Source organism: Triticum aestivum, chromosome 5D, assembly GCF_018294505.1.
Source record: "Triticum aestivum cultivar Chinese Spring chromosome 5D, IWGSC CS RefSeq v2.1, whole genome shotgun sequence".
In the NCBI taxonomy this organism is placed as follows: Eukaryota; Viridiplantae; Streptophyta; class Magnoliopsida; order Poales; family Poaceae; genus Triticum; species Triticum aestivum.
This window is the reverse complement of record NC_057808.1, coordinates 562250582-562278565: the sequence shown is the minus strand read 5'-3', so window position 1 is coordinate 562278565 and position 27984 is coordinate 562250582. Positions and strand designations below refer to the sequence as shown.

The 27984-nt window shown below is 44.4% G+C and overlaps 3 protein-coding genes and 2 pseudogenes across 3 annotated transcripts; 4 read left to right on the top strand and 1 right to left on the bottom strand.

Annotated features, from left to right (window-relative positions):
- Positions 1-226: 226 nt before the first annotated feature.
- LOC123123927 (receptor-like protein EIX2) lies at positions 227-2682 on the top strand. Its single transcript, XM_044544579.1, has 3 exons — positions 227-296; positions 615-1019; positions 1811-2682. The coding sequence occupies exons 1-3, from the start codon at positions 227-229 to the stop codon at positions 2680-2682; spliced, it is 1347 nt and encodes a 448-aa protein (XP_044400514.1).
- A 6480-nt stretch (positions 2683-9162) lies between these two features.
- LOC123123926 (receptor-like protein EIX2) lies at positions 9163-13165 on the top strand (annotated as a pseudogene).
- A 2558-nt stretch (positions 13166-15723) lies between these two features.
- On the top strand, positions 15724-18798 carry LOC123123923 (receptor-like protein EIX2; annotated as a pseudogene).
- Positions 18799-19361: 563 nt separating this feature from the next.
- On the bottom strand, positions 19362-20069 carry LOC123123924 (uncharacterized). The gene is made up of 2 exons (XM_044544578.1): positions 19823-20069; positions 19362-19740 (listed from the first exon to the last, which is right to left on the bottom strand). Exons 1-2 carry the CDS (start codon positions 19975-19977, stop codon positions 19614-19616), a joined length of 282 nt encoding a protein of 93 aa, XP_044400513.1. The 5' UTR covers positions 19978-20069; the 3' UTR covers positions 19362-19613.
- A 6521-nt stretch (positions 20070-26590) lies between these two features.
- Positions 26591-27700, top strand: LOC123123922 (probable cytokinin riboside 5'-monophosphate phosphoribohydrolase LOGL5). Its single transcript, XM_044544577.1, has one exon. It carries the CDS (start codon positions 26718-26720, stop codon positions 27462-27464), a length of 747 nt encoding a protein of 248 aa, XP_044400512.1. The 5' UTR covers positions 26591-26717; the 3' UTR covers positions 27465-27700.
- Positions 27701-27984: the final 284 nt, after the last annotated feature.

Here is a 27984-nt window from a genome sequence, read left to right as displayed (position 1 = left end):
TTCAAGATTCTCGATACCAAGGCCCCCTTGGTCTTTCGGTCTACAGATGATATCCCATTTGGCTAGACGGTATTTTCGTTTTAGTTCATCACCCTGCCAAAAGAATCGTGATCGATAAAAGTCCAGTCTTTTCCTTACTCCAACTGGGACTTCGAAGAACGACAAAAGAAACATAGGCATACTCGTGAGAACCGAATTTATCAGAATTAATCGGCCTCCGTATGACATGAGCTTGCCCTTCCATTCTCTGTTTGTCAGCCTACGATGGTGGATTGGTATTCCTAAGTATGTGAAAGGTAAAGCCCCCAAATCACACCCAAACAATTGCCTATATGCCTCTTGTTCGTCTTTGGCTCTACCAAAGCAGAACAACTCGCTTTTGTGAAAGTTAATCTTTAACCCGGTCAATTGTTCAAATAGGCATAACACCAGCTTCATATTTCTCACTTTTGCCAAGTCATGCTCCATAAAGATGATTGTATTATCGGCGTACTGAAGGATGGACACACCTCCATCAACGAGGTGAGGAACCAGGCCACCCACTTGACTAGCTTCCTTAGCCCTTCCTATCATAATTGCCAACATAACTAGCCTTAAGTATCTAAATATCGCAGATAATCAATTCTATGGCCGATTCACGGATGGGATAGGTAATATGACCTCGATAGTAACGCTTGATTTATCAGGGAATAACCTTGTGGGCATGATACCATCAAACCTGGAGAACCTATGTAGCTTGGAAGAATTCCTTGTAGGCGAAAATAACATCAACGGAAGGATAACAGAATTATTCCAACGCTTGCCTAGTTGTTCATGGGATAGGTTGACACACATATCTCTGCCTGTGAGCAATTTGACAGGAAGCCTACCAACCAAACTAGAACCGTTAAGCAATCTGATCAGCCTCGATCTCAGCTTTAACGATCTCACCGGTCCTTTGCCACTATGGATAGGAGATCTCGCAAAGCTAATTGATCTGGACCTGAGCTATAATAACCTCTCTGGTTTGATACATGAAGGTCATTTATCCGGCCTAGAAAGCTTGGAGAAGTTGTGGCTGTCTTATAACTCTATAGCCCTCAAAGTGAATCCGGCGTGGGTTCCTTCTTCCAATCTATCAGATATTGAAATTCGTTCATGCCTTCTCGGGCCGAAATTCCCATTGTGGCTTAGATGGCTAACGCGCCTAGTATATCTTGATATCTCAACACAAGCATATCTAACACGGTGCCAGATTGGTTTTGGATAATGGCTTCCACGTTGGACTATCTGAATATGCGACAAAACCAAATTAGCGGTTCTCTGCCATATACAATTGAACTTATGAGAGCAGTTGCAGTCGATCTTAGTTCTAACAACTTGAGTGGCCCAATACCTAAGCTTCCCATCACTCTATTGTACTTGGATCTTAGTAGGAATAATTTAGACGGGCCACTACCACTAGATTTTGGAGCACCAAATCTACAAACACTTATTCTATTTAACAACTCCATCTCTGGCACCATTCCCTCTTCTTTGTGCAAACTGCGTTTACTACGCCTGTTGGATATTTCTGAAAATAAGCTATCAGGATCTATTCCTGATTGCTCTGCCGATACATCCACAACAAACATAAAAAATATGAGTATTATTAATCTAAGCTTGAGAAACAACCTCCTCTCAGGTGATTTTCCTTCATTTCTCCGATACTGCCGACAACTCCTCTTTCTCGACCTTGCACACAACCATTTCTTTGGGACTTTACCAGCATGGATTTGGGACAAATTGCCAGATTTGGCTTTCTTAAGACTACGGTCCAATATGTTTTAAGGTCACATTCCAGAGGAGCTTACAAAGCTAGTTAATCTTCAGTACATGGACCTTGCCTACAATAACCTAACAGGCAACATACCAAAATGGATTGGTAACTGCAAAGGGATGATACTAACGAGAGATAAGGGTTATGAATATTCTGCAATTCATTTTGCTTTATTTTATGAAGGATTACTTAGTCTTGATTTCACCTATACCGAGAATTCCGCGGTAGTCACAAAGGGTCAAGAGAGATTATATACAGGGGAAGTCGTATATATGGTGAACCTTGATTTATCCTGTAACAATCTTATTGGTGATATTCCCGAAGAAATCAGCGCTCTTGTCAAACTGAAGAACCTGAACTTGTCATGGAACACATTCAATGGAAAAATTCCAGAGAATATTGGCGTCTTGACGCAAGTGGAGTCACTCGACCTATCACACAATGAGTTGTCTGGTGAAATCCCTCCAAGCTTATTGGCTCTCACATCATTGAGTCGGTTGAACCTGTCCTACAACAACCTGAAAGGAGAGGTGCCATCAGGGAATCAACTGCAAACGCTTGAGGACCCTGAATATATTTATATTGGCAACCCGGGCCTCTGCGGTCCTTCTCTGCCACAGAAATGTTCACAGCTGGAGCCAATTCCAGCTACTCAAGAACACCATGAAGATTTGAACGACGTGGCATCGTTTTTCATCGCTATGGGTTCTGGACATGTAATGGGCGTCTGGGTAGTCTTCTGCACCTTCTTGTTCAAGAGGAAATGGAGAGTTAAGTGGTACTCCGTCTGCGACAAGTTTTATGACTGGGTCTATGTGCTGGTGGTCGTTACCTGGGCTTCCTGGACAAGAGAAACAATTGCAGAAGCTGAGAGTGGCAACTAGCTCTCTGGTTCTTCATTTAGTATTATGTAGAGTGTGTGGCTTTACATGTATCGTTGTTATTAAGTACTGCTCACAGATACATAAATTTGAGGATTATGCTGTAAAGTAAGCTTTTGATATGTAAGTTGATGTGCAATGAATAATGGCAGGGGCAGCACCAAGTCCCCTGTTCTGGGTGTGTGTGTCAATGTGTGAAGTTGTTATAAGCCACGAAAGCTGTATAAGGTGTGCAGCCACAGGCAGCAGCGAAGCTCGACGCTTTCATTCGCTGCACAAACACAGTTTCTTCCCTAAGGAAACAATGCACGGTTTCAGAGTTTTTCAGACAAGCTAGTTTTGCCACATCTTGTTCTCAAGCTCTGTATCCAACCCATCATGTCTGTTCAAATAGGGCTCAGACTTTTGACAGCCATAATTAAGTATGTGCAAAGGGTGTCAAACACAAGTGAATTTACTTTGTCGATTCTTTCACCCCACGCACTATACTGGGCGCAGCCGCAATTACTTCAGTTTCAGCAGATTCTTTCATCACAAACTAACTTGCCTGAATGAACCACAATTAAGTTTGTGCAGATAGTGAAACACAAGTGAGACTACTGCATGACAGGATTTTTTATGTTGATTGCACTGTTTGAATTCTTCACTCAATCGAGATCACTTGCACGGTGTTTGATTTAATGTGCAGAGTCACAGGCTAGACATGTAGAACACTGCGTTTGTTATAGAGGAGGCACTGGCAGAAGAGGAACAGGTAAGCGTAGTACTAGTAGTTGGTTGGCTCTTTACTCGGGGTCGTCGTAGGAGGGGTGGAAGGCGGTGGCGCACCCGGCGGCGGCGGGGTCCTCGGCGCCGCAGGAGTCATAGAACCTGGCCATGTACGGCGTGTCGCCGTCCTTGAGCCTCTCTTTTCTGCAAGTGAGTGAGTGAATGACAGTTCATCAATCAACTTTGCTGTGTCGTTGTAAATAGCAGGTTCATGAAATTCAGGATCAAAGAGGTTGATTGATTGTGCACATCCATCGCAATCGCAACCACTGAACCGCAAAAGAAATGATGCTTGCCTGATGAGCTCATTCGTTGTGCGCAAATAATTTGAAAGGACTGTTAGAGTAATCATTATGGTATACGACTTCTAGTCCAAGTCAGTTTTGTATCCCTACCCCAAGTCGGTTTGTACCCTCTTATATACTCTTCTATGCCGCATCAAATCATCAATAAGCAACAGTTTTATTCAGCTTTCATGGTATCAGATACCGGTCCCAGGGTTTAGGGTATGGCTCCGCCAACGCCACCGCCGCCGCCGCCCGGCTACTTCGAGCGCTGGGCCGCACTCATCGCCAAGGCTGCCAAAGCCGCGGCCGCTTCTCTCTCGGCCCTCACCATAGCTCCACAAAACTACCCTGCACCCATCCTCGCCGCACCAATATCTCTTGCTGACACAATCTCCGACGTCAGCCCCTACATCCCCATAGTTCTTGATCTCGCCGCCCACAACTACTACCATTGGAGACATCTCTTCGATCTCCACCTCGGCCGCCGCAACCTGCGCTCGCATGTCGCCGCCAACTGTCTTCCCCGCCCCGACGATCCGCAATGGTTGAAAGACGATCTCGCGATCGTCCAGTGGTTCTACACCCGCATCACCACCGAGATCTTCAACATGCTCGATCACGACGGCGCCACCGCTGCCAACATCTGGCACTCCCTCCGTCAGCTCTTCCAAAGCAACACCGACGCTCGGAAAAACGCTCTCCATTCCGAGCTTCGCAATATGGTGCAAGGAGACGCCCCGGTGAACCTGTTCTGCCAGCGCGTTAAGACCATTGGTGATGAGCTCCGCGAACTCGGCGATACAGTTAGCGACTCACAGCTAATCAATATCGTCGTCGTCAGCCTCAGCAAAGACTTTGACAAGCAAGCCTCGTTCATACCGATGATACGGCCCCCTCCTACCTTCGCTGAAGTTCGTTCCTTGCTACAACTCGCGGCGGAAACACAAGCTCGCAAGGACTCTCGCCCCAAGGTCTTTCATGCTGCGGCGGCTCGTCCTCCTCTGTCGTCTACACCAGCGCCGCCTTCCAGGCCGGCTCCTGCCGCCGGGCCGTCCCCAGGCTGGCGTCCTAGTCCGAACTACCGCGACAAAAACCCTATCTACAGGCCGCCGTCCACTCGTTCGGTTCCGCCTACGACATCACCAGCACCGAGTCCTGCACCACCCACCAGTGCTCCATCTGCGGTTGCATGGCGGCCTCCTCATGATCCTTGGACGGGGCTTGTTCAAGCATGGCCCATGCCCTGGTCCGCTCCGTCCACCCTCGGTGCTCCGCCGGCATACTCAGGTGCCTGGCAACCCGGCCTTCGGCCGCCTACTGGTGCTCCCGGGGTTCTCAACCCCCGACAGCCGGCCAATGCCTATCACGCCGCCCCGACGTATGCTCCTTATGGTCATTACAGCATCGACGGCGGCGCCTACTACACACCTCAGCCGGCCCTGCTCCCGACGCCACCCCCACCACAGCCGGCCAATGCCTACTACACTCCCCAGCCGGCCCTACTGCCTTCACCATCGTATCCGCCAGCACTGCTTCCGACGCCACCCTCACCTGCAACGCCGAGCTGGGATCAAGCTGCCTTTCTCCAGGCCATGAATAACTTTGCTGCACAAGGAAACTCAGGTACGGATTGGATGTTTGATTCAGGGGCATCTAGTCATATGTCTGCATCTAGTAATTGGTTATCTTCTTGCACTAAATCTCCTTTCCCTTCCATTATCCTTGGAGATGGATCATCTATTCCTATATATTGTGTTGGTCAGGCTCAACTTCCCTCTTCCACCAAACCTCTTTTACTTCGCGATGTTCTAGTTGCACCCACCCTCATTAAAAATCTTATCTCTGTTCGCCAATTTACTTGCGACAATCTAGTTTCGGCTGAATTTGACCCTTTTGGTTTATCTGTGAAGGATTACCTGACCAAGGCCGAGATCGCTCGCTTCAATAGCTCCGGTGATCTTTATTCTCTTAATGGAGTTCCTGCCGCCACCCCTCCAACATCCATGCTGGCCTCTGTCGATCTCTGGCATCGTCGCTTGGGCCATCCCAACCCCGCCATCTTAGCTTCTATGCTTAGTGAATTTACCATACCATGTAATAGGGACTCTCATAATTCTGTGTTTTGCGAGTCTTGTCAATTAGGCAAACATGTGCGTCTTCCCTTTAGTTTCTCTAGTTCTTGTAGCACTTATCCCTTTAAATTAATACATTGTGATTTATGGACCTCTCCCATTGCAAGTGTTTCGGGTTTTAAATACTACCTTGTTATCCTAGATGATTTCACCCACTTTGTCTGGACTTTTCCTCTACGCAACAAATCCGAGGTCCATTCTCTTTTCCTTAATTTTCAACGCTATGTGTCTGTTCACTTCTTCCTCCCAATTCGCTTTATCCAATGTGACAATGGTCGCGAGTTTGATAACATTAAAAATCGTACTTTCTTCTTACAACATGGCATCCTGCTTAGATTATCATGTCCCTACACCTCCCCTCAAAATGGTAAAGTAGAACGCTCTCTTCGCACTCTCAATGATATAGTTCGCACTCTCCTCATTCAATCATCTATGCCTCCCAAGTTTTGGGCTGAAGCCCTACACATGGCCACCTTCCTTCTAAATATTCGACCTTCTAAAACTAAACCCAACACTACTCCCTATTATTCCCTCTTTCTTTCCCACCCCGACTACTCCGCGGTTCGTGTTTTTGGTTGTCTCTGTTTTCCCAATGCCTACGCCACTTCTGCAAATAAATTGTCACCACGCTCTATCCCATGTGCTTTTCTCGGCTTCTCTGACGAGCACAAAGGCTATCGCTGTCTCGACCTTCACACCGGACACGTTCATGTCTCTCGTCATGTCACGTTGCTGAGCACATTTTTCCTTTCTCACAACGCACTACTACACCATCCAACACCCCTAGCTCCGCAAACACCCCCTCTCCCCGTCCTTTCCAACTATATACTCCCCTACCTGCCGAACACAACTTATCACCACCACCATTAACACCCACCATAGCCAATCCCAACCATACACTCACCCCACCCGAGACGTCCCCAACACCCCCGACCCCTGCTCCCTCCCCAACACCCCCGGCCCCTACTCCCACTCCACCACCCAGCCCTGCTCCCACTCCACCATCCAGCCCTACTCCTTTGTCCGACTCTTCCGCTGCGCCGGACTCACCAGTACCCACCTTACCCCCTCGTGTTATTCCTACAGCAGCCCCGATTAATGATCATCGCATGCGTACTAGGGCCAAATCAGGATTTCATCAACCCCAAGACCGCCTAAACCTTCATACCTCCGTATCTCTCACTTCTCTTCCAAAGAATTACAAAACTGCTCTACTTGATCCCAATTGGGCCGCTGCCATGCAAGAAGAATATAATGCTTTACTTCAAAACAACACCTGGCAACTTGTTCCTCGTCCTCCCAATACAAATATTGTTTCTGGCAAATGGATTTTTCGCCAAAAGTTCCACTCCGATGGGAGCCTCTCACGATATAAAGCCAGGTGGGTTTGTCGTGGCTTTTCTCAGCAACAAGGAATTGATTACGAAGAAACCTCCTCTCCTGTTGTTAAACCTAGCACCATTCGCACCGTTCTTAGTGTTGTTGTCTCCTCTTCATGGCCCATTCACCAACTTGATGTTAAAAATGCTTTCCTCCATGGTTCCCTTCAAGAAACTGTCTACTGCCAGCAACCTCTGGGTTTTGAAAATCCATCATTTCCAACTCATGTATGTCTTCTTCAGAAATCTCTCTACGGTCTTAAACAGGCCCCACGAGCTTGGTTTCAACGCTTCTCCTCCTTCATTCAAACAATAGGCTTCACTCCATCTCTCTCCGACACCTCTCTTTTTGTGTATCATCAAACTTCTGACACTGCCTATTTACTTCTCTATGTAGATGATATCATCCTTACCGCCTCCTCTCAAAAGTTCTTAGATCATATTGTCTCTCTTCTTAGATCTGAATTTTCTATGACTGACCTAGGACTCCTTCATCATTTCTTAGGCATTGTTGTTATTCGAGATTCCTCCAGCCTTTTTCTTTCCCAACGCCAGTATATTCTTGATCTTCTTAATCGTGCTGGTATGCTTGACTGTCAATCATCTCGCACTCCTATCGATACTAGTTTTAAACTTTCGGCTACCGGTGAACCCTTTTCCGATCCTACTCTCTATCGTAGCCTAACAGGTGCTCTCCAATATCTCACCATTACTCGTCCTGAAATCTCTTTTGCTGTTCAACAAGCATGTCTCTATATGCATGATCCCCGGGTTCCTCACTATAATCATGTTAAACGCATTCTTCGGTATTTAAAAGGAGCTCTCAATCATGGTCTCCACCTCAATAATTCTTCTCCAAACTCGCTTACCGCATACTCTGATGCAGACTGGGCTGGTTGTCCTGACACTCGAAGGTCCACTTCCGGTTTTTGTGTTTTTCTTGGTAACAATTTGATTTCTTGGTCTTCGAAAAGACAGGTTACAGTCTCACGTTCGTCGGCCGAGGCTGAGTATCGCGCTGTGGCACATGCTGTTGCAGATACAATCTGGATTCGGCAGTTACTCTCCGAGCTACACAGGCCTATTGAGCAGGCCACTATTGTCTACTGTGACAACATATCAGCAGTCTACATGACCAGCAATCCAGTTCAACACCGACGCACAAAGCATATTGAGATTGATATTCATTTTGTTCGTGAAAAGGTTGCTCTTGGTCAGGTTCTGGTGCTTCATGTTCCCTCTACGGCTCAGTTTGCTGACATTTTCACCAAGGCACTGCCTACTAAGCCGTTTCAAGATATCTGTTTCAGTCTCAACGTCGTCGAGCCTGCCGTTGATACTGCGGGGGGATGTTAGAGTAGTCATTATGGTATATGACTTCTAGTCCAAGTCAGTTTTGTACCCCTACCCCAAGTCGGTTTGTACCCTCTTATATACTCTTGTATGCCACACCAAATCATCAATAAGCAACAGTTTTATTCAGTTTTCAAGGACTACTCACTACTGAAAATCAATAATTGATCTGCATCACTCACCTTGAGGTATGTACGTGGCCCTGGTGCTTTCACTCACTTCTCATAGGATACGGCCGGAGGCCCTGCCCAGCTCGTCATTGCTGTGCTCCTCAGTCAGTCAGCAGTCTCGGTGATTTGGAAATGCTTGGAAACTGCAGTATCTTAAAAGAAAAAGAGAGGACGTACACTTGCTGAACCTGGACGGAATTCGGTCTAGAATGACCGACAGTATCCTTTTCACCTGTAGAAATTTCTCCTCTAAGTTGTCCTCAAATTTATGGCAGGTCAGCATCACAGAAATCTCTATAATATGACACTTCGAGATTTTCCTTCGTTTTCAGGAGAAAATGAAACGTATATTGTAGAATAATATCCACTGTATATAACAAACAAATGGCGTGTGTGTATGCTACAGCAAGAAGAGCGTAGATCCATGGAAAAAGCACCGATGGACAAGTTCCTACTCTCCAAAATCCACATAGTGCTACTAGGTGCCCTTCTCTTGCTCATCCAAGGAAAGGGCTTTGTAGAGTCATCCTCATCATCTTCGCATCCAAACGACACGGCCACCGGCTGTATCGCCGATGAGAGGTCTGCGCTCATTGGCTTCAAAGCAGGCCTCTTGGACCCTGGAAACCTCCTTTCATCATGGAAGGGCGATGACTGCTGCAAATGGGAGGGCGTTATTTGCAGCAGCAGAAACAGCCATGTCGTCGAGCTCGATCTCTGGGGCTTTGGTTGTGACGACTTCCCCAGAGATGTGAGATGGAAGGTGCTAGGAGGAAACATTAGCTCCTCGGTGCTTGGCCTGCGACATCTACAGTATCTCGACCTCAGTTGCAATGGGTTCTATGGGGTGCAAGTACCTGAGTTCCTGGATTCTCTCCACAAGTTGATGTACATCGACCTGTCGTACTCAAGCTTCATTGGAAGGACACCGCCGCAGCTGGGTAATCTCTCCAACTTACGATACTTAAATCTCGCCTATGCTGCTGGCACGTACTCCAAGGATATCACCTGGTTGTCAAAGTTAACTTCCCTTGAGTACCTGGACCTGAGCGGCACAAACCTCAGTACAATTGTTCACTGGCTTCCGGTTGTGGCCATGCTTCCATCTCTGAACGTTCTTTCTCTTAGAAGTTGTGATCTTAGAACTAGCCCTGCTTCACTTCCACTTTCAAACCTGACATCCCTAGACACATCACACCCAACTGGTTTTGGGGTTTAACTAGCCTCAAGTATCTAGATATTGGAGGCAATGGTTTCTATGGCCAACTTCCGGACAAGATAGGTAATCTGACCTCCATAGTAGAGCTTGATTTGGGATCAAATTACCTTGTGGGCATGATACCATCAAACCTGAAGAACCTATGTAGCTTGGAAGAATTTGATGTAGGTAACAACAGCATGAGTGGAAGCATAACAGAGTTCTTCCTACGCTTGCCTAGTTGCTCAAGGAATAAGTTGAAATACATGCATCAACCTTCCAACAATTTCACAAGAATCCGACCAACCAAATTAGAACCCTTGAGCAATCTGAGGAACCTTTATCTTGGTATGAACAAGCTCACTGGTCATGTGCCACTATTGATAGGAAAGTTCACAAAGATAATTAAATTGGACCTGAGCGACAATAAACTGGAGGGCTTCATACATGAAGGTCATCTATCAGGCCTAGAAAGCTTAGAGTATTTGTGGTTGTCTAATAATTACTTAACCCTCACAATGAATTCCACATGGGTTCCTCCTTCCAGTCTAACAAATATTGCACTTCGGTCATGCCTTCTCGGGCCTAAATTTCCATTGTGGCTAAGATGGCTAACACGTCTAGACAATCTTGATATCTCAAACACGAGCATATCTGACACGGTGCCGGATTGGTTTTGGACGTTGGCTTCCACAGTGAAAACTCTAAATATGCGACATAACAATATTAGCGGCTATTTACCATCTACAATGGAATTTATGAGAGCAACTGCAATTGATCTCAGTTCTAACCAGTTCAATGGTCCAATACCTAAGCTTCCCATTAATCTGACGGATTTGTATCTTAGTGGAAATAATTTAGTTGGGCCATTACCATTAGACTTTGGAGCACCGAGGCTTGTAACACTCATTCTATTTGACAACTCCATCTCTGGCTCCATTCCCTCTTCGTTGTGCAAACTGAGATCACTACTTCTGTTGGACATGTCCAAAAATAAGCTAACCGGAACAATGCCTGATTGCTCTACATCCAAAAAAAACATGAATAGTCTTAATATTCTTAATCTAAGCCTCAGAAACAACAACCTCTCGGGTGGATTCCCCTCATTTCTCCAATACTGCCAAAAACTCATTTTTCTTGATCTTTCACACAACCATTTCTTTGGGACTTTGCCAACATGGATTCAGGAGAAATTGCCATATTTGGCTTTCTTACGGCTGCGATCAAATATGTTTTATGGTCACATTCCAGAGGAGCTTACAAAGCTAGTTAATCTTCAGCATTTGGATCTTGCCTACAATAACTTAACAGGGAGCATAGCAAAATCTATTGTTAACTGCAAAGGGATGATAGCAACAAGAGATGATTATGATTATGCAGTTTATAGTGCTCTCGGTTATGGATGGTCAATGGGCCTGAATGATTTCACCTATACCGAGAATGTCATGGTAGTCACAAAGGGTCAAGAGAGATTATATACAGGAGAGATCATGTATATGGTGAATCTTGATTTATCCTGTAATAACATTAGTGGTGACATTCCAGAAGAAATAGGCACTCTTGTCGAATTGAAGAACCTGAATTTATCATGGAACACATTCAGTGGAAAAATTCCAGAGAACATTGGTGCCTTGGTGCAAGTTGAGTCACTCGACCTATCCAACAATGAGTTGTCTGGTGAAATCCCTCCAAGCTTATCAGCTCTTATGTCATTAAGTTGGTTGAACCTGTCCTATAACAACCTGACGGGAGAGGTACCATCTGGAGATCAACTTCAAACACTCAAGGATCCAGAATATATTTACATTGGTAACTCAGGCCTTTGTGGACCTCCTCTCTCAAAGAATTGTTCACAACCCAAGCGAAGTACAGCTACTCGAGAACACCATGACGACGTAACCAATGAGGTTTCATTTTTCTTTGCTATGGGTTCTGGATACGTAATGGGCATCTGGGTAGTCTTCTGCATCTTCTTGTTCAAGAGGAAATGGAGAGTTAATTGGTACTCGGTCTGCGACAGCTTGTATGATTGGGTCTATGTACAAGTGGCCGTTACCTGGTCTTCTTGGACAAAAGAAAAAACTGCAGAAGCCGAGACCGATTGCTAGATACCTCTGGTTCTCTGTTTGGTACTATGCAGAGTATGGGGATTTTACCATGTATCAATGATGTGTAAGTATTGTACTAGTACAGTTCAGATATACATGTTTGAAGATTGTGCCGTATAAACCAAGGTTTGGGTATGTAAAGTTGATATCTAATGAAAATAGTGCCAGGGGCAGCAACAAATCCCCTGTTTCGGGGGTGTGTGTGTGTCAATGCCTGAATTAACCGATGCCCAGAGTTATAAGTTGAACGCCCACAGCCACGCACAAAGCAAAGCTCTATTCTTTCACATTGGGCGCCAACACAGTTTCTTCACATGTGAAACAATATAGAGGGTTCAGACTTTTCAGTAGAGAAACATTATACATGGTTCAGACAAACAAACTTGCCAAATCTCATTCTAAGCTCTGAATCCAGTTCATCATGTTTATTCAGAAGAGGAACAGGTAAGCCTACTAGTTAGCTCTTTACTTGGGGTCGTCGACCGTCGTAGAAGAGGTGGAAACAGTTTCTTCACTAGAGTAACAATGTACAGGTTTAACACTATTCACCGGAGAAATATTATACATGGTTCAAACTTCTTCAAGTAGTTTACCTTGAATTATGGATGTTACTAAAGTACTCATTGTAGTAGTACTCTTCACAGATGTGTTCTTTGAGGATTATGTTGTGGAGTGAGGTTTGAGTATGTAATGTCGTTGTATAATGAGTAATGCCAGGGGGCTGTAAGGAGTCCCCTGTTTCGGGTGTGTGTGTCAAGGCCTAAATTAACTGGTGTTGAGCAATTCATCAGGTGTGCTCAGACAGGAGTAGGATTTATGACAGCCAGAGTTTATGACAGGGTAGGATAGGTGTGTTCTTCAGGCCTTGCAAAGGGTGTGAAACACGAGTGACCTTACAGGGCAGGATTTTACTACGCCGACTCTATACTTGTTCACTTGAGAAACACTTTACAGGTTTCAAACTTCGGACAAACCAATTTGCCTGGATGCAAACGTGTCATGTCTGTTCAGGTAGGCATAGAATTACCCACAGACATAATCAAGTTTGTGCAAATTTCAAACACGATTACGTAAGTGATACTCTCTCTGTAAAGAAATATTAGTGATCTAAACGATCTTATATTTATTTACAGAGGGAGTAGATACTATTTTTCGACAAAGGGAGTAGATACTATTGACAATGTTATCACAATATTCCCATGTATAATTTGAGTGTGCGATTTTTGCCATGTATCAACGTTGTTAAAGTATTGTACTTTTGTGGATTGTGTTGTAGACTATGGTTTGGATATGTAAAGTTGATTTGGAATGAATAAGGCCAGGGGCCACACCAAGTCCCCTGTTCTGGGTGTGTGTGTCAAACTGTCCATTCCTGAATTAACCGGCGCCCAAAGTTATAAGTTGAACACCCGTGCACACACAAAGCAAGGCTCGATTTTTTTTTCCTTCACTTGATGCACTATACTGGGCGCGGACATAGTTTCTTCACTAGAGAAACAACGTACAGGCTTCAGACTTTTACTGGAGAAATATTATACTTGCCTCATCTCATTCTAAGCTCTGAATCAAATAGAACTAGAATTTCTGACGGCCAGAATTTAGTATGTGCAAATTCTAAGCTCTGAATCAGATAGAAGTAGAATTTCCTGACGGCCAGAATTTAGTCTGTGCAAAGGGTGTCAAACAAAAAGAGGAAAGTATTTATTTACCTTTCAGTCGACACACTATACTGCACTAGAGAAACACATTATTGTACAGGTTTCAGACTTATTCAGACAAGCAAAATCGCCTGAATGCAAATGCAGCTTGTCTGTTCAGGTAGGATTGCTCACACCCAGAATTTGTTCTGACGATTTTATTCTGAACCCTGATATTACAGGGTGTCGAACACGAGTGATGTTGCAGGATATGATTTTATTCTGAACCCTGATTTCTACACACAATCCAGATGACTGACAGGGTTCAAACTTTCTTTTCAGTTTTCGCACAGCCGGAACACCACTTTTGTTTCAGAGGAGACGACCATGACACTGGACTTGTAGATCGATCACAGGCAGAAGAACAAGTAATTCCTTGTGCACAATTAATTCGATCGGGAGGGCTGCTCGAGTACTACAACTGCAAAAAGGAAAAACAAGGATTGATCAGCATCACCCAAATTGATGCTTTCACTTGCTGCGTTCAGACATGATTTATTCACAAGAGAAACAAACAATGCTCGGGGTTCACAAGTTTTCACACAAACCAATTTTGCCTCGTCGCGTACGGTGAGGTGCGCGGGCCCGGGCGAAAACGACGCATCTGGAAGGCACTTTCAGTGACACCTTACCATCCATTTGAGTCAATTGATGCCTCAATCGCCTGGAATTCCAAGTCATCTGACCAAAGTCGACGTCCCGGGTTCAGACGTTTTCAGACAAACCAATTTCGCCTCATCGGGTACTGTGCGGTGCACGGGAAGAACCGACGAAGGTGAGAATGACGCAGTTGGCAACACGCTTTCGGTGTCACCTTTCCATCCATTTGAGTCAATTCATGCCTCAATCGTTTGGAAGTCAAGTCATCGTTCCTGTGACTATACTAATAGATAGGAATTACCCCCAACTATGTTAGTCCTTTCTGTCAGTATGCTTGGATATTCTGAAAAATTACAAGACACCAACTATGTTAGTATGCGGTCAAGCTTTTCTAACTTGTGACTATACTAATAGATAGGAATTACCCCCAACCAACAAGCCACAATGGCCGAACTTACAGGCGTACAACGCAAAAATTGATCTGAATCACTCAATTTGATGCTTTCACTTTCTGTGCCCAGACACAATTCGCTCAGCGGAGAAACAAATAATGCTCAGGGTTCAGACATGCTGCGTTCAGACACAATTTATTCACCAGAGAAACAAATAATACCAAGGGTTCAGACGCTTTCACACAAACAACTTCTGCCTTTGTTGGTATGGTGCGGTGCATGTGAAGAATAGAAGGGGACGAAAACAACACATCTGGCAAGGCACTTTTGGTGACACCTTACCATCATTTTGAGTCAATTAATCGATGTCTCGGTCGTCTGGAATTCCAAGTCATGAGATCTAAGTCGTCAGGTCCAAGTCGTCGTTCGGGTGCTCGCTAGATGGTACTAATATGCAGACCAAATATATACTTGTATAAGCTGAAAAACTAAAAGATACAAACTATGTTACTGTGCAGTCAAGCTTTTCTAAATGTGACTATATACTCCCTCTGTAAACTAATATAAGAGTGTTTAGATAACTAAAATAGTAATCTAAATGCTCTTATATTAGTTTACGGAGGGAGTACTAATTAATATGCACAGACAAATTAGATTGACAAGATGAAACATATATTAGCAAGTTTGTCATGAATATAGAATATAAAAACTTCTACTTAAATATCTATAAAAAAATAGCGATCTAATATGCATATTGGAAACCATATCAACGGTACTCTACGAACGGAAGAAGCATGCTGTTGCGCTCATTACTTCCATCAATCAGTACTCCAAGAAAAAGAAAGGCAACTTGCTGACCACGTGAACAGAATACGATCTAGAACGGCCACCAGTGTCCTTTTCGCCGGTTCAAATTTCTTCTCCAGGGGTAGTCACATTTCTGTCAGGTCAGTGTCGCAGGAATCTCAGTTATACTATGCTTAAAGTTTCTCATTTATTTTCAAGAGAAAACGAGATATATACCATGGGATAATCTACACTATATATATCATGACACGGAGTTTGCATCCTATAGCAAGAAGAACATAGATCCATTGAAAAAGCACCAATGGACAAGGTTCTACTCTCCATCCACATAGTGATATTTGGTGCACTTCTCCTGTTCACCAGAGGCAAGAGCTTTGTACAGTCATCATCATCTTCTCACACACATCCAAACCATACGGTCACAAGCTGTATCGCTAGTGAGAGGTCTGCACTTCTCGGCTTCAAAGCAGGCCTCTCGGACCCTGCATACCTCCTTTCATCATGGAAGGGTGATGAGTGTTGCAAATGGAAGGGCGTCCACTGCAGCACCAGAAACAGCCATGTCGTCAAGCTCGATCTCCAGGGCCATGGTTGTGACCCCAACAGCGATGCGTGGACGCAAGTGCTAGGAGGCAACATCAGCTCCTCTTTGCTTGGTCTACGACATCTACAGTATCTTGATCTTAGCTGCAATGGGTTCTATGGGGTGCAAGTGCCAGAGTTCTTGGGTTCTCTCCACAAGTTGAGATATATCGACCTATCGAGTTTAAGCTTCATAGGAAGGATACCACCGCAGCTGGGTAATCTCTCCAACTTACAATACTTAAATCTCAACTCGGAATATTTCAATACCACATACTCTATGGATATCACCTGGTTGTCACAGTTAACATCCCTTGTGCACCTGGACCTGAGCGGCACGAACCTCACTACAATTGTTCACTGGCTTCCGGTGGTGAACATGCTTCCATCTCTAAAAGTTCTTCATCTTATCAATTGCAATCTTAGAACTAGCTCTGCTTCACTTCAGCTTTCAAATCTAACTTTTCTCGAAACCCTTGACCTTTCCGCCAATGGCTTCCATACACATATCGCACGCAACTGGTTTTGGGATTTGACTAGCCTCAAGTATCTATATATCTCATCGAATGGTTTCTATGGCCAATTTCCGGACGAGATTGGTAATATGACCTCGATAGTAAAGCTTGATTTATCATCGAATAACCTTTTTGGCATGATACCGTCAAACCTGAAGAACATATGTAGCTTGGAAGAGTTCTTTGTACATGAAACCAACATCAATGGAAGTATAACAAAATTCTTCCAGCGTTTGCCTAGTTGTTCATGGAATAAGTTGACATACTTGTCTCTAGCTTCCAGCAACTTGACAGGGAGACTACCAACCAAACTAGAACCCTTTAACAATTTGATCTACCTTGATATCAGTCGTAACAAGCTCATCGGTCCTATGCCACTCTGGATAGGAGAGCTCACAAAGCTAACTTACCTAGACCTGGGCTACAACAGCTTGGATGGTTTCATACATGAAGGTCATTTATCAGGACTAGAAAGCTTGGAGTGGTTGTGGCTCTCTGATAATTCCTTAACCCTCACAGTGAATTCGACATGGGTTCCTCCTTCAAGTCTAACAAATATTGAACTTCGGTCATGCCTTCTCGGGCCTAAATTTCCACCGTGGCTTCGATGGCTAACTAGTCTAGACAATCTTGATATCTCAAACACAAGCATATCCGACACGGTTCCAGATTGGTTTTGGATAACGGCTTCTACATTGTACACTCTAAAAATGGGACATAACAAAATTAGTGGTTCTCTTCCATCTACAATAGAATTTATGGGAGCAACCGCAATTGATCTTGGTTCTAACCAGTTCAATGGTACAATACCTAAGCTTCCCATTAGTCTAAGTGACTTGGATCTTAGTAGAAATAAATTAGATGGACCACTACCACTAGATTTTGGAACGCCGAATCTAATGAAACTAGTTTTATTTGATAACTCCATATCTGGCACCATTCCCTCTTCATTTGCAAAATGAGATCACTAATACTATTGGATATCTCCGGAAATAAGCTAAATGGACCAATTCCTGATTGCTCTACTAATACATCCACAACAAACATGACCAGTATGAGTATTCTTAACCTAAGCTTAAGAAACAACAATCTCTCCGGTGAATTTCCTTCATTTCTCCAACACTGCCAAGAACTCGTCTTTCTTGATCTTGCACACAACCATTTCGTTGGAACTTTGCCAACATGGATTCGGGAGAAATTGCCACAGTTGGCTTTCTTACGACTACGATCGAACATGTTCTGTGGTCACATTCCGGAGGAGCTGACGAAGCTAGTCAAGCTTCAGTATTTGGACCTTGCCTACAACAATATAACTGGTAGCATACCAAAATCTATTGTTAACTGCAAAGGGATGATAGCAACAAGAGATAATTATGATGATGGTGGTGATGCATCCCATCGTGCTTTTGGCTTCAATGATGAATGGGAACATGGCCCTAATGAATTGGTCACCTATACCGAGAATTTCACGGTTGTCACAAAGGGTCAAGAGAGATTATATACAGGAGAGGTCATATACATGGTGAACCTTGATTTATCATGTAATAATATTATTGGTGATATTCCCAAAGATATCAGCGCTCTTGTCAAATTGAAGAGCCTGAACCTATCATGGAACATCTTCAGTGGAAAAATTCCGGAAAATATTGGCGCCTTGGCGCAAGTGGAGTCGCTGGACCTATCGCACAATAGGTTGTCTGGTGAAATCCCTGCAAGCTTGTCGGCTCTTACATCATTAAGCCGCTTGAACCTTTCATATAACAACCTGACAGGAGAGGTGCCATCGGGAGATCAACTGCGCACACTTGAGGACCCAGAATATATTTATGTTGGCAACCCAGGCCTCTGCGGTCCACCTCTCTCGCATAAATGTCCACAACCAGAGCCAATTCCATCTACTCCAGAACACCATGGTGATTTAAACGACGTGGCATCGTTTTTCATCGCTATGGGTTCCGGATATGTAATGGGTATCTGGGTGGTCTTCTGCACCTTCCTGTTCAAGAGGAAATGGACAGTTTATTGGTACTCGGTTTGCGACAGCTTGTATGACCGGGTCTATGTGCAAGTGGTTCTAACCTGGGCTTCCTGGACAAGAGAAAAAGGCGCAGAAGCTGAGACCAATCACTAGCTCGCTTTGGTTCTCCATTTGCTATCATTTGAGTGTGCGGATTTTACCATGTATCAATGTTGTTACAGTATTGTACTCATACAGTTCACATATACATATTTGTGGATTGTGTTGTAGACTAGGGTTTGGATAAATGTAAAGTTGATTTGTAATCAATAATGCCAGGGGCCACACCAAGACCCCTGTTCCAGGAGTGTGTTTGTCAATGACTGAATTAACCGGTGCCCAAAGTTATAAGATCAACACCCGTGCGCACACAAAGCAAGGCTCGATTCCTTCATTCGATGCACTATACTGGGCGCAAATGCAGTTTCTTCGCTAGAGAAACAATGCATAGGGTTCAGACTTTTCACTGGAAAAATATTATACATGGTTCAAACTTGAGACAAACTCTCTTGCCACATCCCATTCTTAGCTCTGAATCCAATTCATCATGTTTATTCTAATAGGACTAGGATTTCTGACGGCCAGAATTTAGTCTGTGCAAAGGCTGTCAAACTCAAAAGGAAAGATTTTAATTTTACCCTTTCAGTCATGACACACTATACTGCACACACACGCAATTTCTTCACTAGAGAAACATTTTCACAGGTTTCAGACATCTGGAGACAAGCAAATTTGTTATGAATTATTGTTCACAGCCATAATTCATTCTGACGATTTTATTCTGAACACTGATATTACAGGATAGGATTTTATTCTGAACCCTGATTTATACACAAAATTCAGATGGGTGTTTGTTCTACTGACTGTACAAAGTAACAGAACAGTGCGTTTGCTTCAGAGGAACAAGCAAGCATACTAGTCCTAGTTCGTTACTCAGGGTCGTCGTAGGAGAGGTGGAAGCTGGTGGCGCAGCCGGCGGCGTCGGGGTCCTCGGCGCCGCAGCAGTCGTAGAACTTGGCGGCGTAGGGAGGGTCGCCGTCCTTAAGCTCGTAGTACCTGCAGCAGCCGTCGCCGTGGTCAATCACTAGGCCGAGATCTAGCGAATTGATGATGGGAGAGTGGGGATCGGAGTGGCTACCTCTTCTGGTCGTCGTGGCGGCGGCAGACGAAGAAGGAAGGGTGGAACCTGCAGGACTGCGGCGTGTTTCCCGACGGCGAGTACTTCGACTTGCACCGCCGGCACACCCTCGCCGCCGCCGCCGCCGTCGCCGTCGCCGCCGTGTCTTTCTCCATCGGTCACTTCTCCTGATTCTTCTCTGGGAAATACTTTTTTTTTGCCGAGGGGAAATGATGGGGTGTCTCTCATCGAGGTTTCCGGGCCGGCCTCGCCGATCTTTGCGTCGGCCATCCTATCGTATGGGCCACCATATGAGCTCACGGCATGATGGGCCCGCGGATCAACTCTTCCAACGAGAGCACTCATTGCTGAAAATGAAATTAGCCACTAAGGTCTCCTCAACAATGAAAAAAAAAACTAAGCCACCAAGTTCATTCTTACAAACTTATTAAGGTCAATAATGTCAAAAAATAACCTTCACTATATCTCCTTACATTATTTTTTCCTTCACACGGTGCATCTAGAATTAAAAAATGGTGCATGGAGTATTTGGTTCCATTTCACTTTCTTTTCCTAGATCAGCATCCATCCATCCATAAAAAATGTGTGTGTTTCGCTCCTCCTTCGTCCGCCCCTTGTGCTAGCTCGTTTGACTTTGAACCATCCATCCAACCATGTTGCATGCTCTCTGTCTAACTGTCCAAGAAACAAAGAGGGGTGGCCATTATGTGAGTGCTTGGATTGCCTTTTGTCTAGGACACTACTGGCCAGAGCTTTGCATTATTGAGCTGGTTAATCCCACTAAGAGCGGTACGGATCCAGTAATCATCAAAGACACCAGGATGAATTGAACCGTTGACGACGAATAACTTAATTCATCAAGCTATATTGTGCCTTGCTACCCAACCGAGCTTAACTAGCTCATTAATTACAATTATGGCTCATATGGTTAACAACACATCACGCACACACAACTAAAGAATGTTCTCCGACAAGACTTCTTGATGTTTCGAGCTTCTAGGGGAGGCTCCCCGCGAGCATAATTTCATGGCGTCACAATAGTTTTGCAACGTCACGTAGAAAGTGAGAAGAGATCATCACGCCCCAAAAAAGTGTGCACCTTTTGATCACAACTTTTCAGCCTATGCGACCACTTTGTCAAGATATTGAAAACCAAACGACAATGGCAGTGCCTAGCTAGAGCATGCGCTATCGACACTAGTGTTTGTATGAATGTGCAAAACAGATGCTGACAACCTTCATCATGGTTGCATCAAGGTGTTTCTTACTTCTATTACCACCATAAACGACGACATCGCTAACGGTCCACCAATTAGTGACTGAATCTCCCAGATTCAAATGGGAGCTAGTTGGAGATCGCCTTTCATCTCCTAAGACCAGGCACCCACGATCTATAACTTGAACAACTATATATTTTAGATCCGTGTTACAAGCCCCCCATAAGCATATATACATGCATCTAGAATTGACACGCATGTATACACATAATTTGCAAAAAAGGTAAATTGTAATAAAAAAACTTGTTTAACATGCATGATTGATCGAGGATTATCTATGTCCTTTAGATAAATTAGATCAGAAACAACTAGAGAGAAATAGGTAGAGGAGTGACATCACAGTTGATCGATTGGATAGGAAGATCGATGCCGGTGGAGCAATAAAATGGGATTCCATGGGATGGGAGTATGTTCTCACTCACACCATAAATCGAAATGTTTGTTTTTTAAGATAAATCTGAACATTGTTGGAGATTCTAGCTCTTAAATATGAAGTGTTGGTAGTATTTTGGTTCCCATTTCCTTGGATGAGAGAATGCAACAAGAGAATCTTGATGGGATGGATTCATGTTGGATTGCCCTCCCTCTCTACAATCTAGTAGCCACAAATTTAGCTGACTTTGATCCATCCACCCACCAACATTGCTCTACTCCTTAATCGTCTCTATCGATCTAAAGGAAAATGCAAGTGTCTGGATTGCGTAGGCCATTAGTAGCCAGGTTGTTGCATTATTGAGTTGATTAATCCCGCTAGCTAGCACCTCTATAGTAATCATCTCAGACACCAGCAGAATGGAATCTTTGACAAGGAATTGAATTAACTAAGCAATGGTGCCTTGCTATCCGACCGGGTTTAGCCCATTAATTACTGTGACACATATGATTAACAACACATCACACGTCCCGCGAGCTCAGAACTAAAGCAGTTCCTCCGACAAAGCATGATGGTGTTATTGTTATTGCCATAGACGACGACATCGCTAACCGTCCACCAATTGGTGGCTGGATTTGCCAATACAAATGGGAGCTAGCTGGCTAGAGATCAAGCTTCCATCATCCAAGATCAGGTGCCCACGATTAACAATCTTTACAGTCAACCGTCTAGAATCGACGAAGACCCGGTCCATATGCATAATTAACAAGAGGTCGACACTAAGGATCGGTCCCATTCCCATGGGCCTATGTCCTCTCTCACACCATTTTAAATCCAACTGTTTGCTTCTTTTGTTTTAAATCTAAATATTGTTAGACATGCTAGCTCTTATATATGAGTGGTTGTTTGTATTCAGATCCCTTTTCCTAGATCGACAGAATGAATATACTAAGAGGTTCTTGATGGGATGGATCCATGCATGTTGGATTGCCTCTCCATTCATCTCTAACGATCGCTTCTAGCTAGCAACACATATAGCTGACTTTGATGCGCCATTCGTCTATGTTGTTCCGCTCCTTAATCGTCTTCACCTCTAAAGAAAAGAAGAAGGCAATCATGTATGCAAGTGTGTGGATCGTATAGGCCACTACTATTTAGGTTGTTGCATTACTGAGCTGATTAATCCAACTATATATCTGGCTCCTCTATCAGGGGTAGTATGCATCGAGTAGTAATCGTCGAAAGACACCAGCAGGAATGGGATCTTTGACGAGGGATTCATTAAGATAATATATGGTGCCTTGCTATCTGACCGGGTTTAGTTCATTAATTACTGTGGCATACATCACGCGTCCAGCGAGAGCACGACTAAAACAGTTCCTCCGACAAGCACGATGTTTTTTATTGTTATTATTACCATAGATGACGACATCGCTAACCGTCCACCCATTAGTGACTGGGTTTTCCAAATACAAATGGGACCTAGCTGGAGATCATGCTTTGAGCACCCAAAATTAGGCGCCCACGATTAACAATCTTTACAGCCAGACATCTAGAACCGACGAAGAGTCAGTCTGTATTCATAAATTACAAGAAAAAACAGATGGTTTACTCATGTTCTTTTCGTAGATTTCTCGACAACGTGGCATGCATTTGGCAAGCATCAAAATGAAAACAATCCCTCCGACAAGAGCTCGCGGTTTTTTGCTATTTTTTTTAATAATACATTTTTTTAATTAATTTTCATAAATATTACTCTGGATAAATTTTTTTCAAAAATAATACACCGTCGGCCCGCTGCAGGCCGACTGGCCCCTGTCGGCCCACTGTGGGCTGATTGGGTCCTGTCGGCCCACTGTGGGCCGACTGGAGCTAATTAGCTCGCTGTGGGCTAATTAATTTTGCAAAAAAAGTAGGCATAAAAAATATGTTTAAAAAATGTTAAACGTGTATAAAAAATGTTCCTGATGTATACAAAAAATGTACAATATATATGCAAAAAAGTTGACATAAAAATATGTTTTAAAAAGTGTTAAGCATGTATTTAAAGTTGTTAAATGTGTGTATAAAAATTGTTCCTTATTTATACAAAAAATATAGAATGTGTATGAAAAAAAGTTGACACCAAAAACATATGTTTGAAAAGTTGACATTTTTTCAAATACATGATTAAAAATTGTTAAATGTGTGTATAAAAAATGTTTCTTATCTATTCAAAAAATATAGAATGTGTATGAAAAAAAGTTGACACCAAAAAAATATGTTTGAAAAAAACAATTAACAATTTTTATACACACATTTAACAATTTAACAATTGTTAACAATTTTTAAAAATACATTTAACAATTGTTAACAAATTTTATACACACATTTAACAATTGTTAACAATTTTTAAAAAAAATTATACACACATTTAACAACTTTTTTTCATACACATTCTATATTTTTGTATAAATAAGGACCATTTTTTATCCACACATTTAACAATTTTTAAATACATGCTTAACACTTGTTAAAACATATTTTTTATGTCAACTTTTTTGCATATATTGTACATTTTTTGTATACATCAGGAACATTTTTTTATACACGTTTAACATTTTTTAATTACGTAATTAATATTTTTTTAAACATATATTTTTTATGCCTACTTTTTTTGCAAAATTAATTAGCCCACAGCGAGCCAATTAGCTCCAGTCGGCCTACAGCTGGCCGACAGGACCCAATCAGCCCACAGTGGGCCGACAGGGGCCACTCGGCCAGCTGTAGGCCGACTGGAGTCCAATCGGCCTGCTGTGGGCCGACTAGGCCCAGTCGGCCTGCAGCGGGCCGACGGTGTATTATTTTTGAAAAAAATTCACCCAGCGTAATATTTATGAAAATTAATTAAAAAAATGTATTATTTAAAAAAAATTAGCCGGTTTTTTACTATTATGGCATCCACCAATTAGTGACTGGGTTTTCCAACACTAATGGAAGATTATATCTTTGCTTCCATCACCTAAGATCGAGCCCCCACGATTAACAATTTTTACAACATAGGTTCGTGTTTCACGCCTCCCTAAGCGCACATAATTATGTCTGTAATTGACGGAGACCGGCTTGTATATACACATAATTTGCAGAAAATGTGGGAAAGCTTGTTTAGCATGCATGATTAAGGTTATAATTTATGTTGTCCTAGTAGATTGTATAGATGACAGCAAGAGGGAAACCGCGTAATTTGACCCGATTCCCCCACGACATCAGCAGATCGAGAACTGAAAAGAGAGAGAGAGAGAGAGGAGTGACATCATGGCTTACATCGATTGGATAGTGAGTTCTGGGACGGTACACTGGGATCCCATTGGGAGGGTGCCACGTGTCCCAGTTTTAGTATATTAGTATTTCTAGACACCCAAATAATTGAGCTGCAGTAGAATGTCCCCTCTACAGCTGCAGCTCCTCTCCCCGTAGACCCACCTCAGCTTAGCTCCAACCTTTCTTTATTTATTTCTTTTCACTCTTTCTCACTAACTGTTTGGTCTGTCGGAGCAGATACTACAGTAGTATCTAACTTTGCCAAGATTTTTCTTGTGTAAAAAAATTGGGACCCACACCCTGCATGGTAGTACCACATCAAGACAGGACAGTCGAGGCTGTCAACCTTTCTTGTCTGCTTAAAATTCGTCCAATTAAGCAGACATGCCCCTCCTAGCTAGTTAAGTGCAAGTTCAGCAACCCTATGCTCGTGCAATTTCTCAACGTAGGACGCATGGTCGAGACGCGGGCTAGGCGGGGAGAGCCTTATTCTATCTTCAGAAAGCTGCCGCCAACTCGCTTTTTCAAGTAGGACACAAATCTTAAACAGGCTAAACAAACACCTAAAACGAAGATGGGGCCTTCTCACCGGCAAGGACTGGGATCTACCGCGCCTACATGGTCCTAAGGCCACAACAGACGAGGTAGATCGGCGGCGCCGGCGGCGGGCAGTAGAGAAACCCTAAACGTCTAGGAGCCTTTCTTTCTTTCCCGAGAAGAAAAGAAACACCAGCCCAACTTGTTGACACATATCATCGTAGTTTGGCATTCAGCAAAATGTTGGGCAGCGAACTTCTCACTTGTCAACATCCCACGTTGCTTGGTTTCGCCAAATGAACCAAGGAGAGAGATAGATGACAAGCATAGTGCGAGGAGGGAGAGGTGGGGGAGTTTCCGGCTAAACCGTTAACCATTGAAGGCGCTTCAACGAGTGGACGGTGACAAATTTTACAAAAAAATTAGAAGTTGTGGAGAAATGTATAGATAATAGTCGGCCCATGCCGAGGGTTTAATTAGTGAAAATGATGGGTCCACATGTGAACAGATGGAGTGGTACTGGCACAAGTGGACATGTGGGACCACCGGCGCCACCTCAGAGTCTTAAGTGCACTACATGTGTACACAGACGCATGTGTGTACGTACATTTATCCAGCACCCTCGTGTCCGTCCCTGGACCAAACAACGCTAGGTAGATATCTACAGATAAGAAGATGTATACTACTCCCTCCGTTCCAAAATTCTTGTCTTAAATTTGTCAAGATACGGATGTATCTAATACTAAAATGTGACTTGATACATCCATATTTGAACAAATCAAAGACAAGAATTTTGGAACGACGGGAATATAAGTCTTTGTAGAGCTTCCACTATGAACCACATACGGATGTATATAGATGCACTTTAAGTGTAGATTCATTCATTTTGCTTCGTATGTAGCCCGCCTAGCTAGTGAAATCTCTACAAAGACTTATATTTAGGAACAGAGGGAGTACTATTCCGTATCTCTTCATTCCCGCGTTGGTTGATGATTAACTATAAATAGATTAGTTGCTTTATGGCTTTGTTGATTTGCAAGTAGGAACATGTATAGCACATGAGATTGATTTAATCAAACTGGTTGACTCGGAAGAGAGAAGGTAGATCAAGCCACGAGAGGAGATCGCCCAGAATCTTCTGCAGCCAACAATAGCTAATACCCACAGCTTAATTAGCAACAAATTGTTAATCAATCAACTATATACATAGATAAAGATTCAGAGATAATTATTACATATAGTCCCTATCCAAGCAGCCAGGAGGAGGAGGAAGACCAAGACCAACGCAACGCAACTCAACAGTAGGCTATATATACGCGCCCACACCGGCCGGGCACCTCTCCTCCCCCATTCCGGCCGGCACATATACATTCTCTAGCACCGTCGATCGACCGAGAGAGAGACAGACATGGAGCAGCAGGAGGAGGCGCCGACGTCGACGCCCACGGTGGCGCTGGCCACGTCGCCCAAGCCGGCGCCGGCGAGCAACGGCCGCAAGAAGCTGCCGTCGCGGTTCCGGCGGGTGTGCGTGTTCTGCGGGAGCAGCCCGGGGAGGAAGCCGGCGTACCAGCTGGCCGCCGTGCAGCTCGGGCAGCAGCTGGTGGAGCGCGGCATCGACCTCGTGTACGGCGGCGGCAGCGTGGGGCTCATGGGCCTGGTGTCCCGCGCCGTGCACGGCGGCGGCGGGCGCGTCACGGGCGTCGTGCCGCGGTCGGTCCTCCCGCGGGAGCTCATCGGCGAGACGCCCGGCGGCGAGGAGGTGAAGGCCGTGTCCGGCATGCACCAGCGCAAGGCCGAGATGGCCCGCCGCGCCGACGCCTTCGTGGCGCTCCCCGGCGGCTACGGCACGCTGGAGGAGCTGCTGGAGGTGATCACCTGGGCGCAGCTCGGCATCCACGACAAGCCCGTGGGCCTGCTGAACGTGGAGGGGTACTACGACTCGCTGCTGGACTTCATCGACAGGGCGGTGGACGAGGGGTTCGTGTCGCCGGCGGCAAGGCGCATCATCGTGGCGGCGCCCACGCCCGCCGAGCTGCTGGCGGCGCTGGAGGAGTACGCGCCGGCGCACCACGACGCATCCGCCATCAAGCTCAGCTGGGAGTCGTCCGTGGACACCATGGCGTGCTCGCCGCCCAGGCCGGACATCTCGCGCTAGCCGGCCGGCGGCCGGATCAACTCACCGTCACAAACCACCAACCCAAGATTAGTTGACAAACACACACATACCAGACTCTAGATTATATATCCATTACCACCCAACCAAACATAGATATTCATCATCCGTATATACTCTGTAAATACTTTAGATATCTTGGATTAATCAATTAGATATCCATATCATTCTGTGGGCCGTATGGTTGAACGTATGCAAATACTTTATGTTCTTGTGCTTGTGCTTGGCTGACTTTCATTCTACTTGTGCTGTTTATGTATCTTCTGTTCCCATTTCTGGGGAGAGAAGCCCATTTCCATTTGGGGTTTGATATGATTCGGATCCACAGCAGCAGCAGCAGCAACATGATTGATTGATTGATTGCAATGCAAAAGGATAGATAGACTGATGAGAGGAGGATTGATGATGGATGTGGCGTCCCCAGCCATCGGAAAAGTTGGGAAGGGGACAAGTGAGGCCGATCCATTCATATCCATGTCCATCTGTCCTCTCTTTCCCTCTG

What these genes read in the sequence shown, in the direction of transcription:
- LOC123123927 (XM_044544579.1), top strand. Translation starts at nt 227, where the DNA reads ATGAGCTTGCCCTTCCATTCTCTGTTTGTCAGCCTACGATGGTGGATT. An exon ending in TATTCCTAAGTATGTGAAAG is followed by an intron (nt 297 to 614) that starts GTAAAGCCCCCA and finishes TAAATATCGCAG; the next exon opens with ATAATCAATTCTATGGCCGA. An exon ending in CTCTGGTTTGATACATGAAG is followed by an intron (nt 1,020 to 1,810) that starts GTCATTTATCCG and finishes ATATGTTTTAAG; the next exon opens with GTCACATTCCAGAGGAGCTT.
- LOC123123924 (XM_044544578.1), bottom strand. Translation starts at nt 19,977, where the DNA reads ATGGAGAAAGACACGGCGGCGACGGCGACGGCGGCGGCGGCGGCGAGG. An exon ending in CGCCACGACGACCAGAAGAG is followed by an intron (nt 19,741 to 19,822) that starts GTAGCCACTCCG and finishes CGGCTGCTGCAG; the next exon opens with GTACTACGAGCTTAAGGACG.
- LOC123123922 (XM_044544577.1), top strand. Translation starts at nt 26,718, where the DNA reads ATGGAGCAGCAGGAGGAGGCGCCGACGTCGACGCCCACGGTGGCGCTG.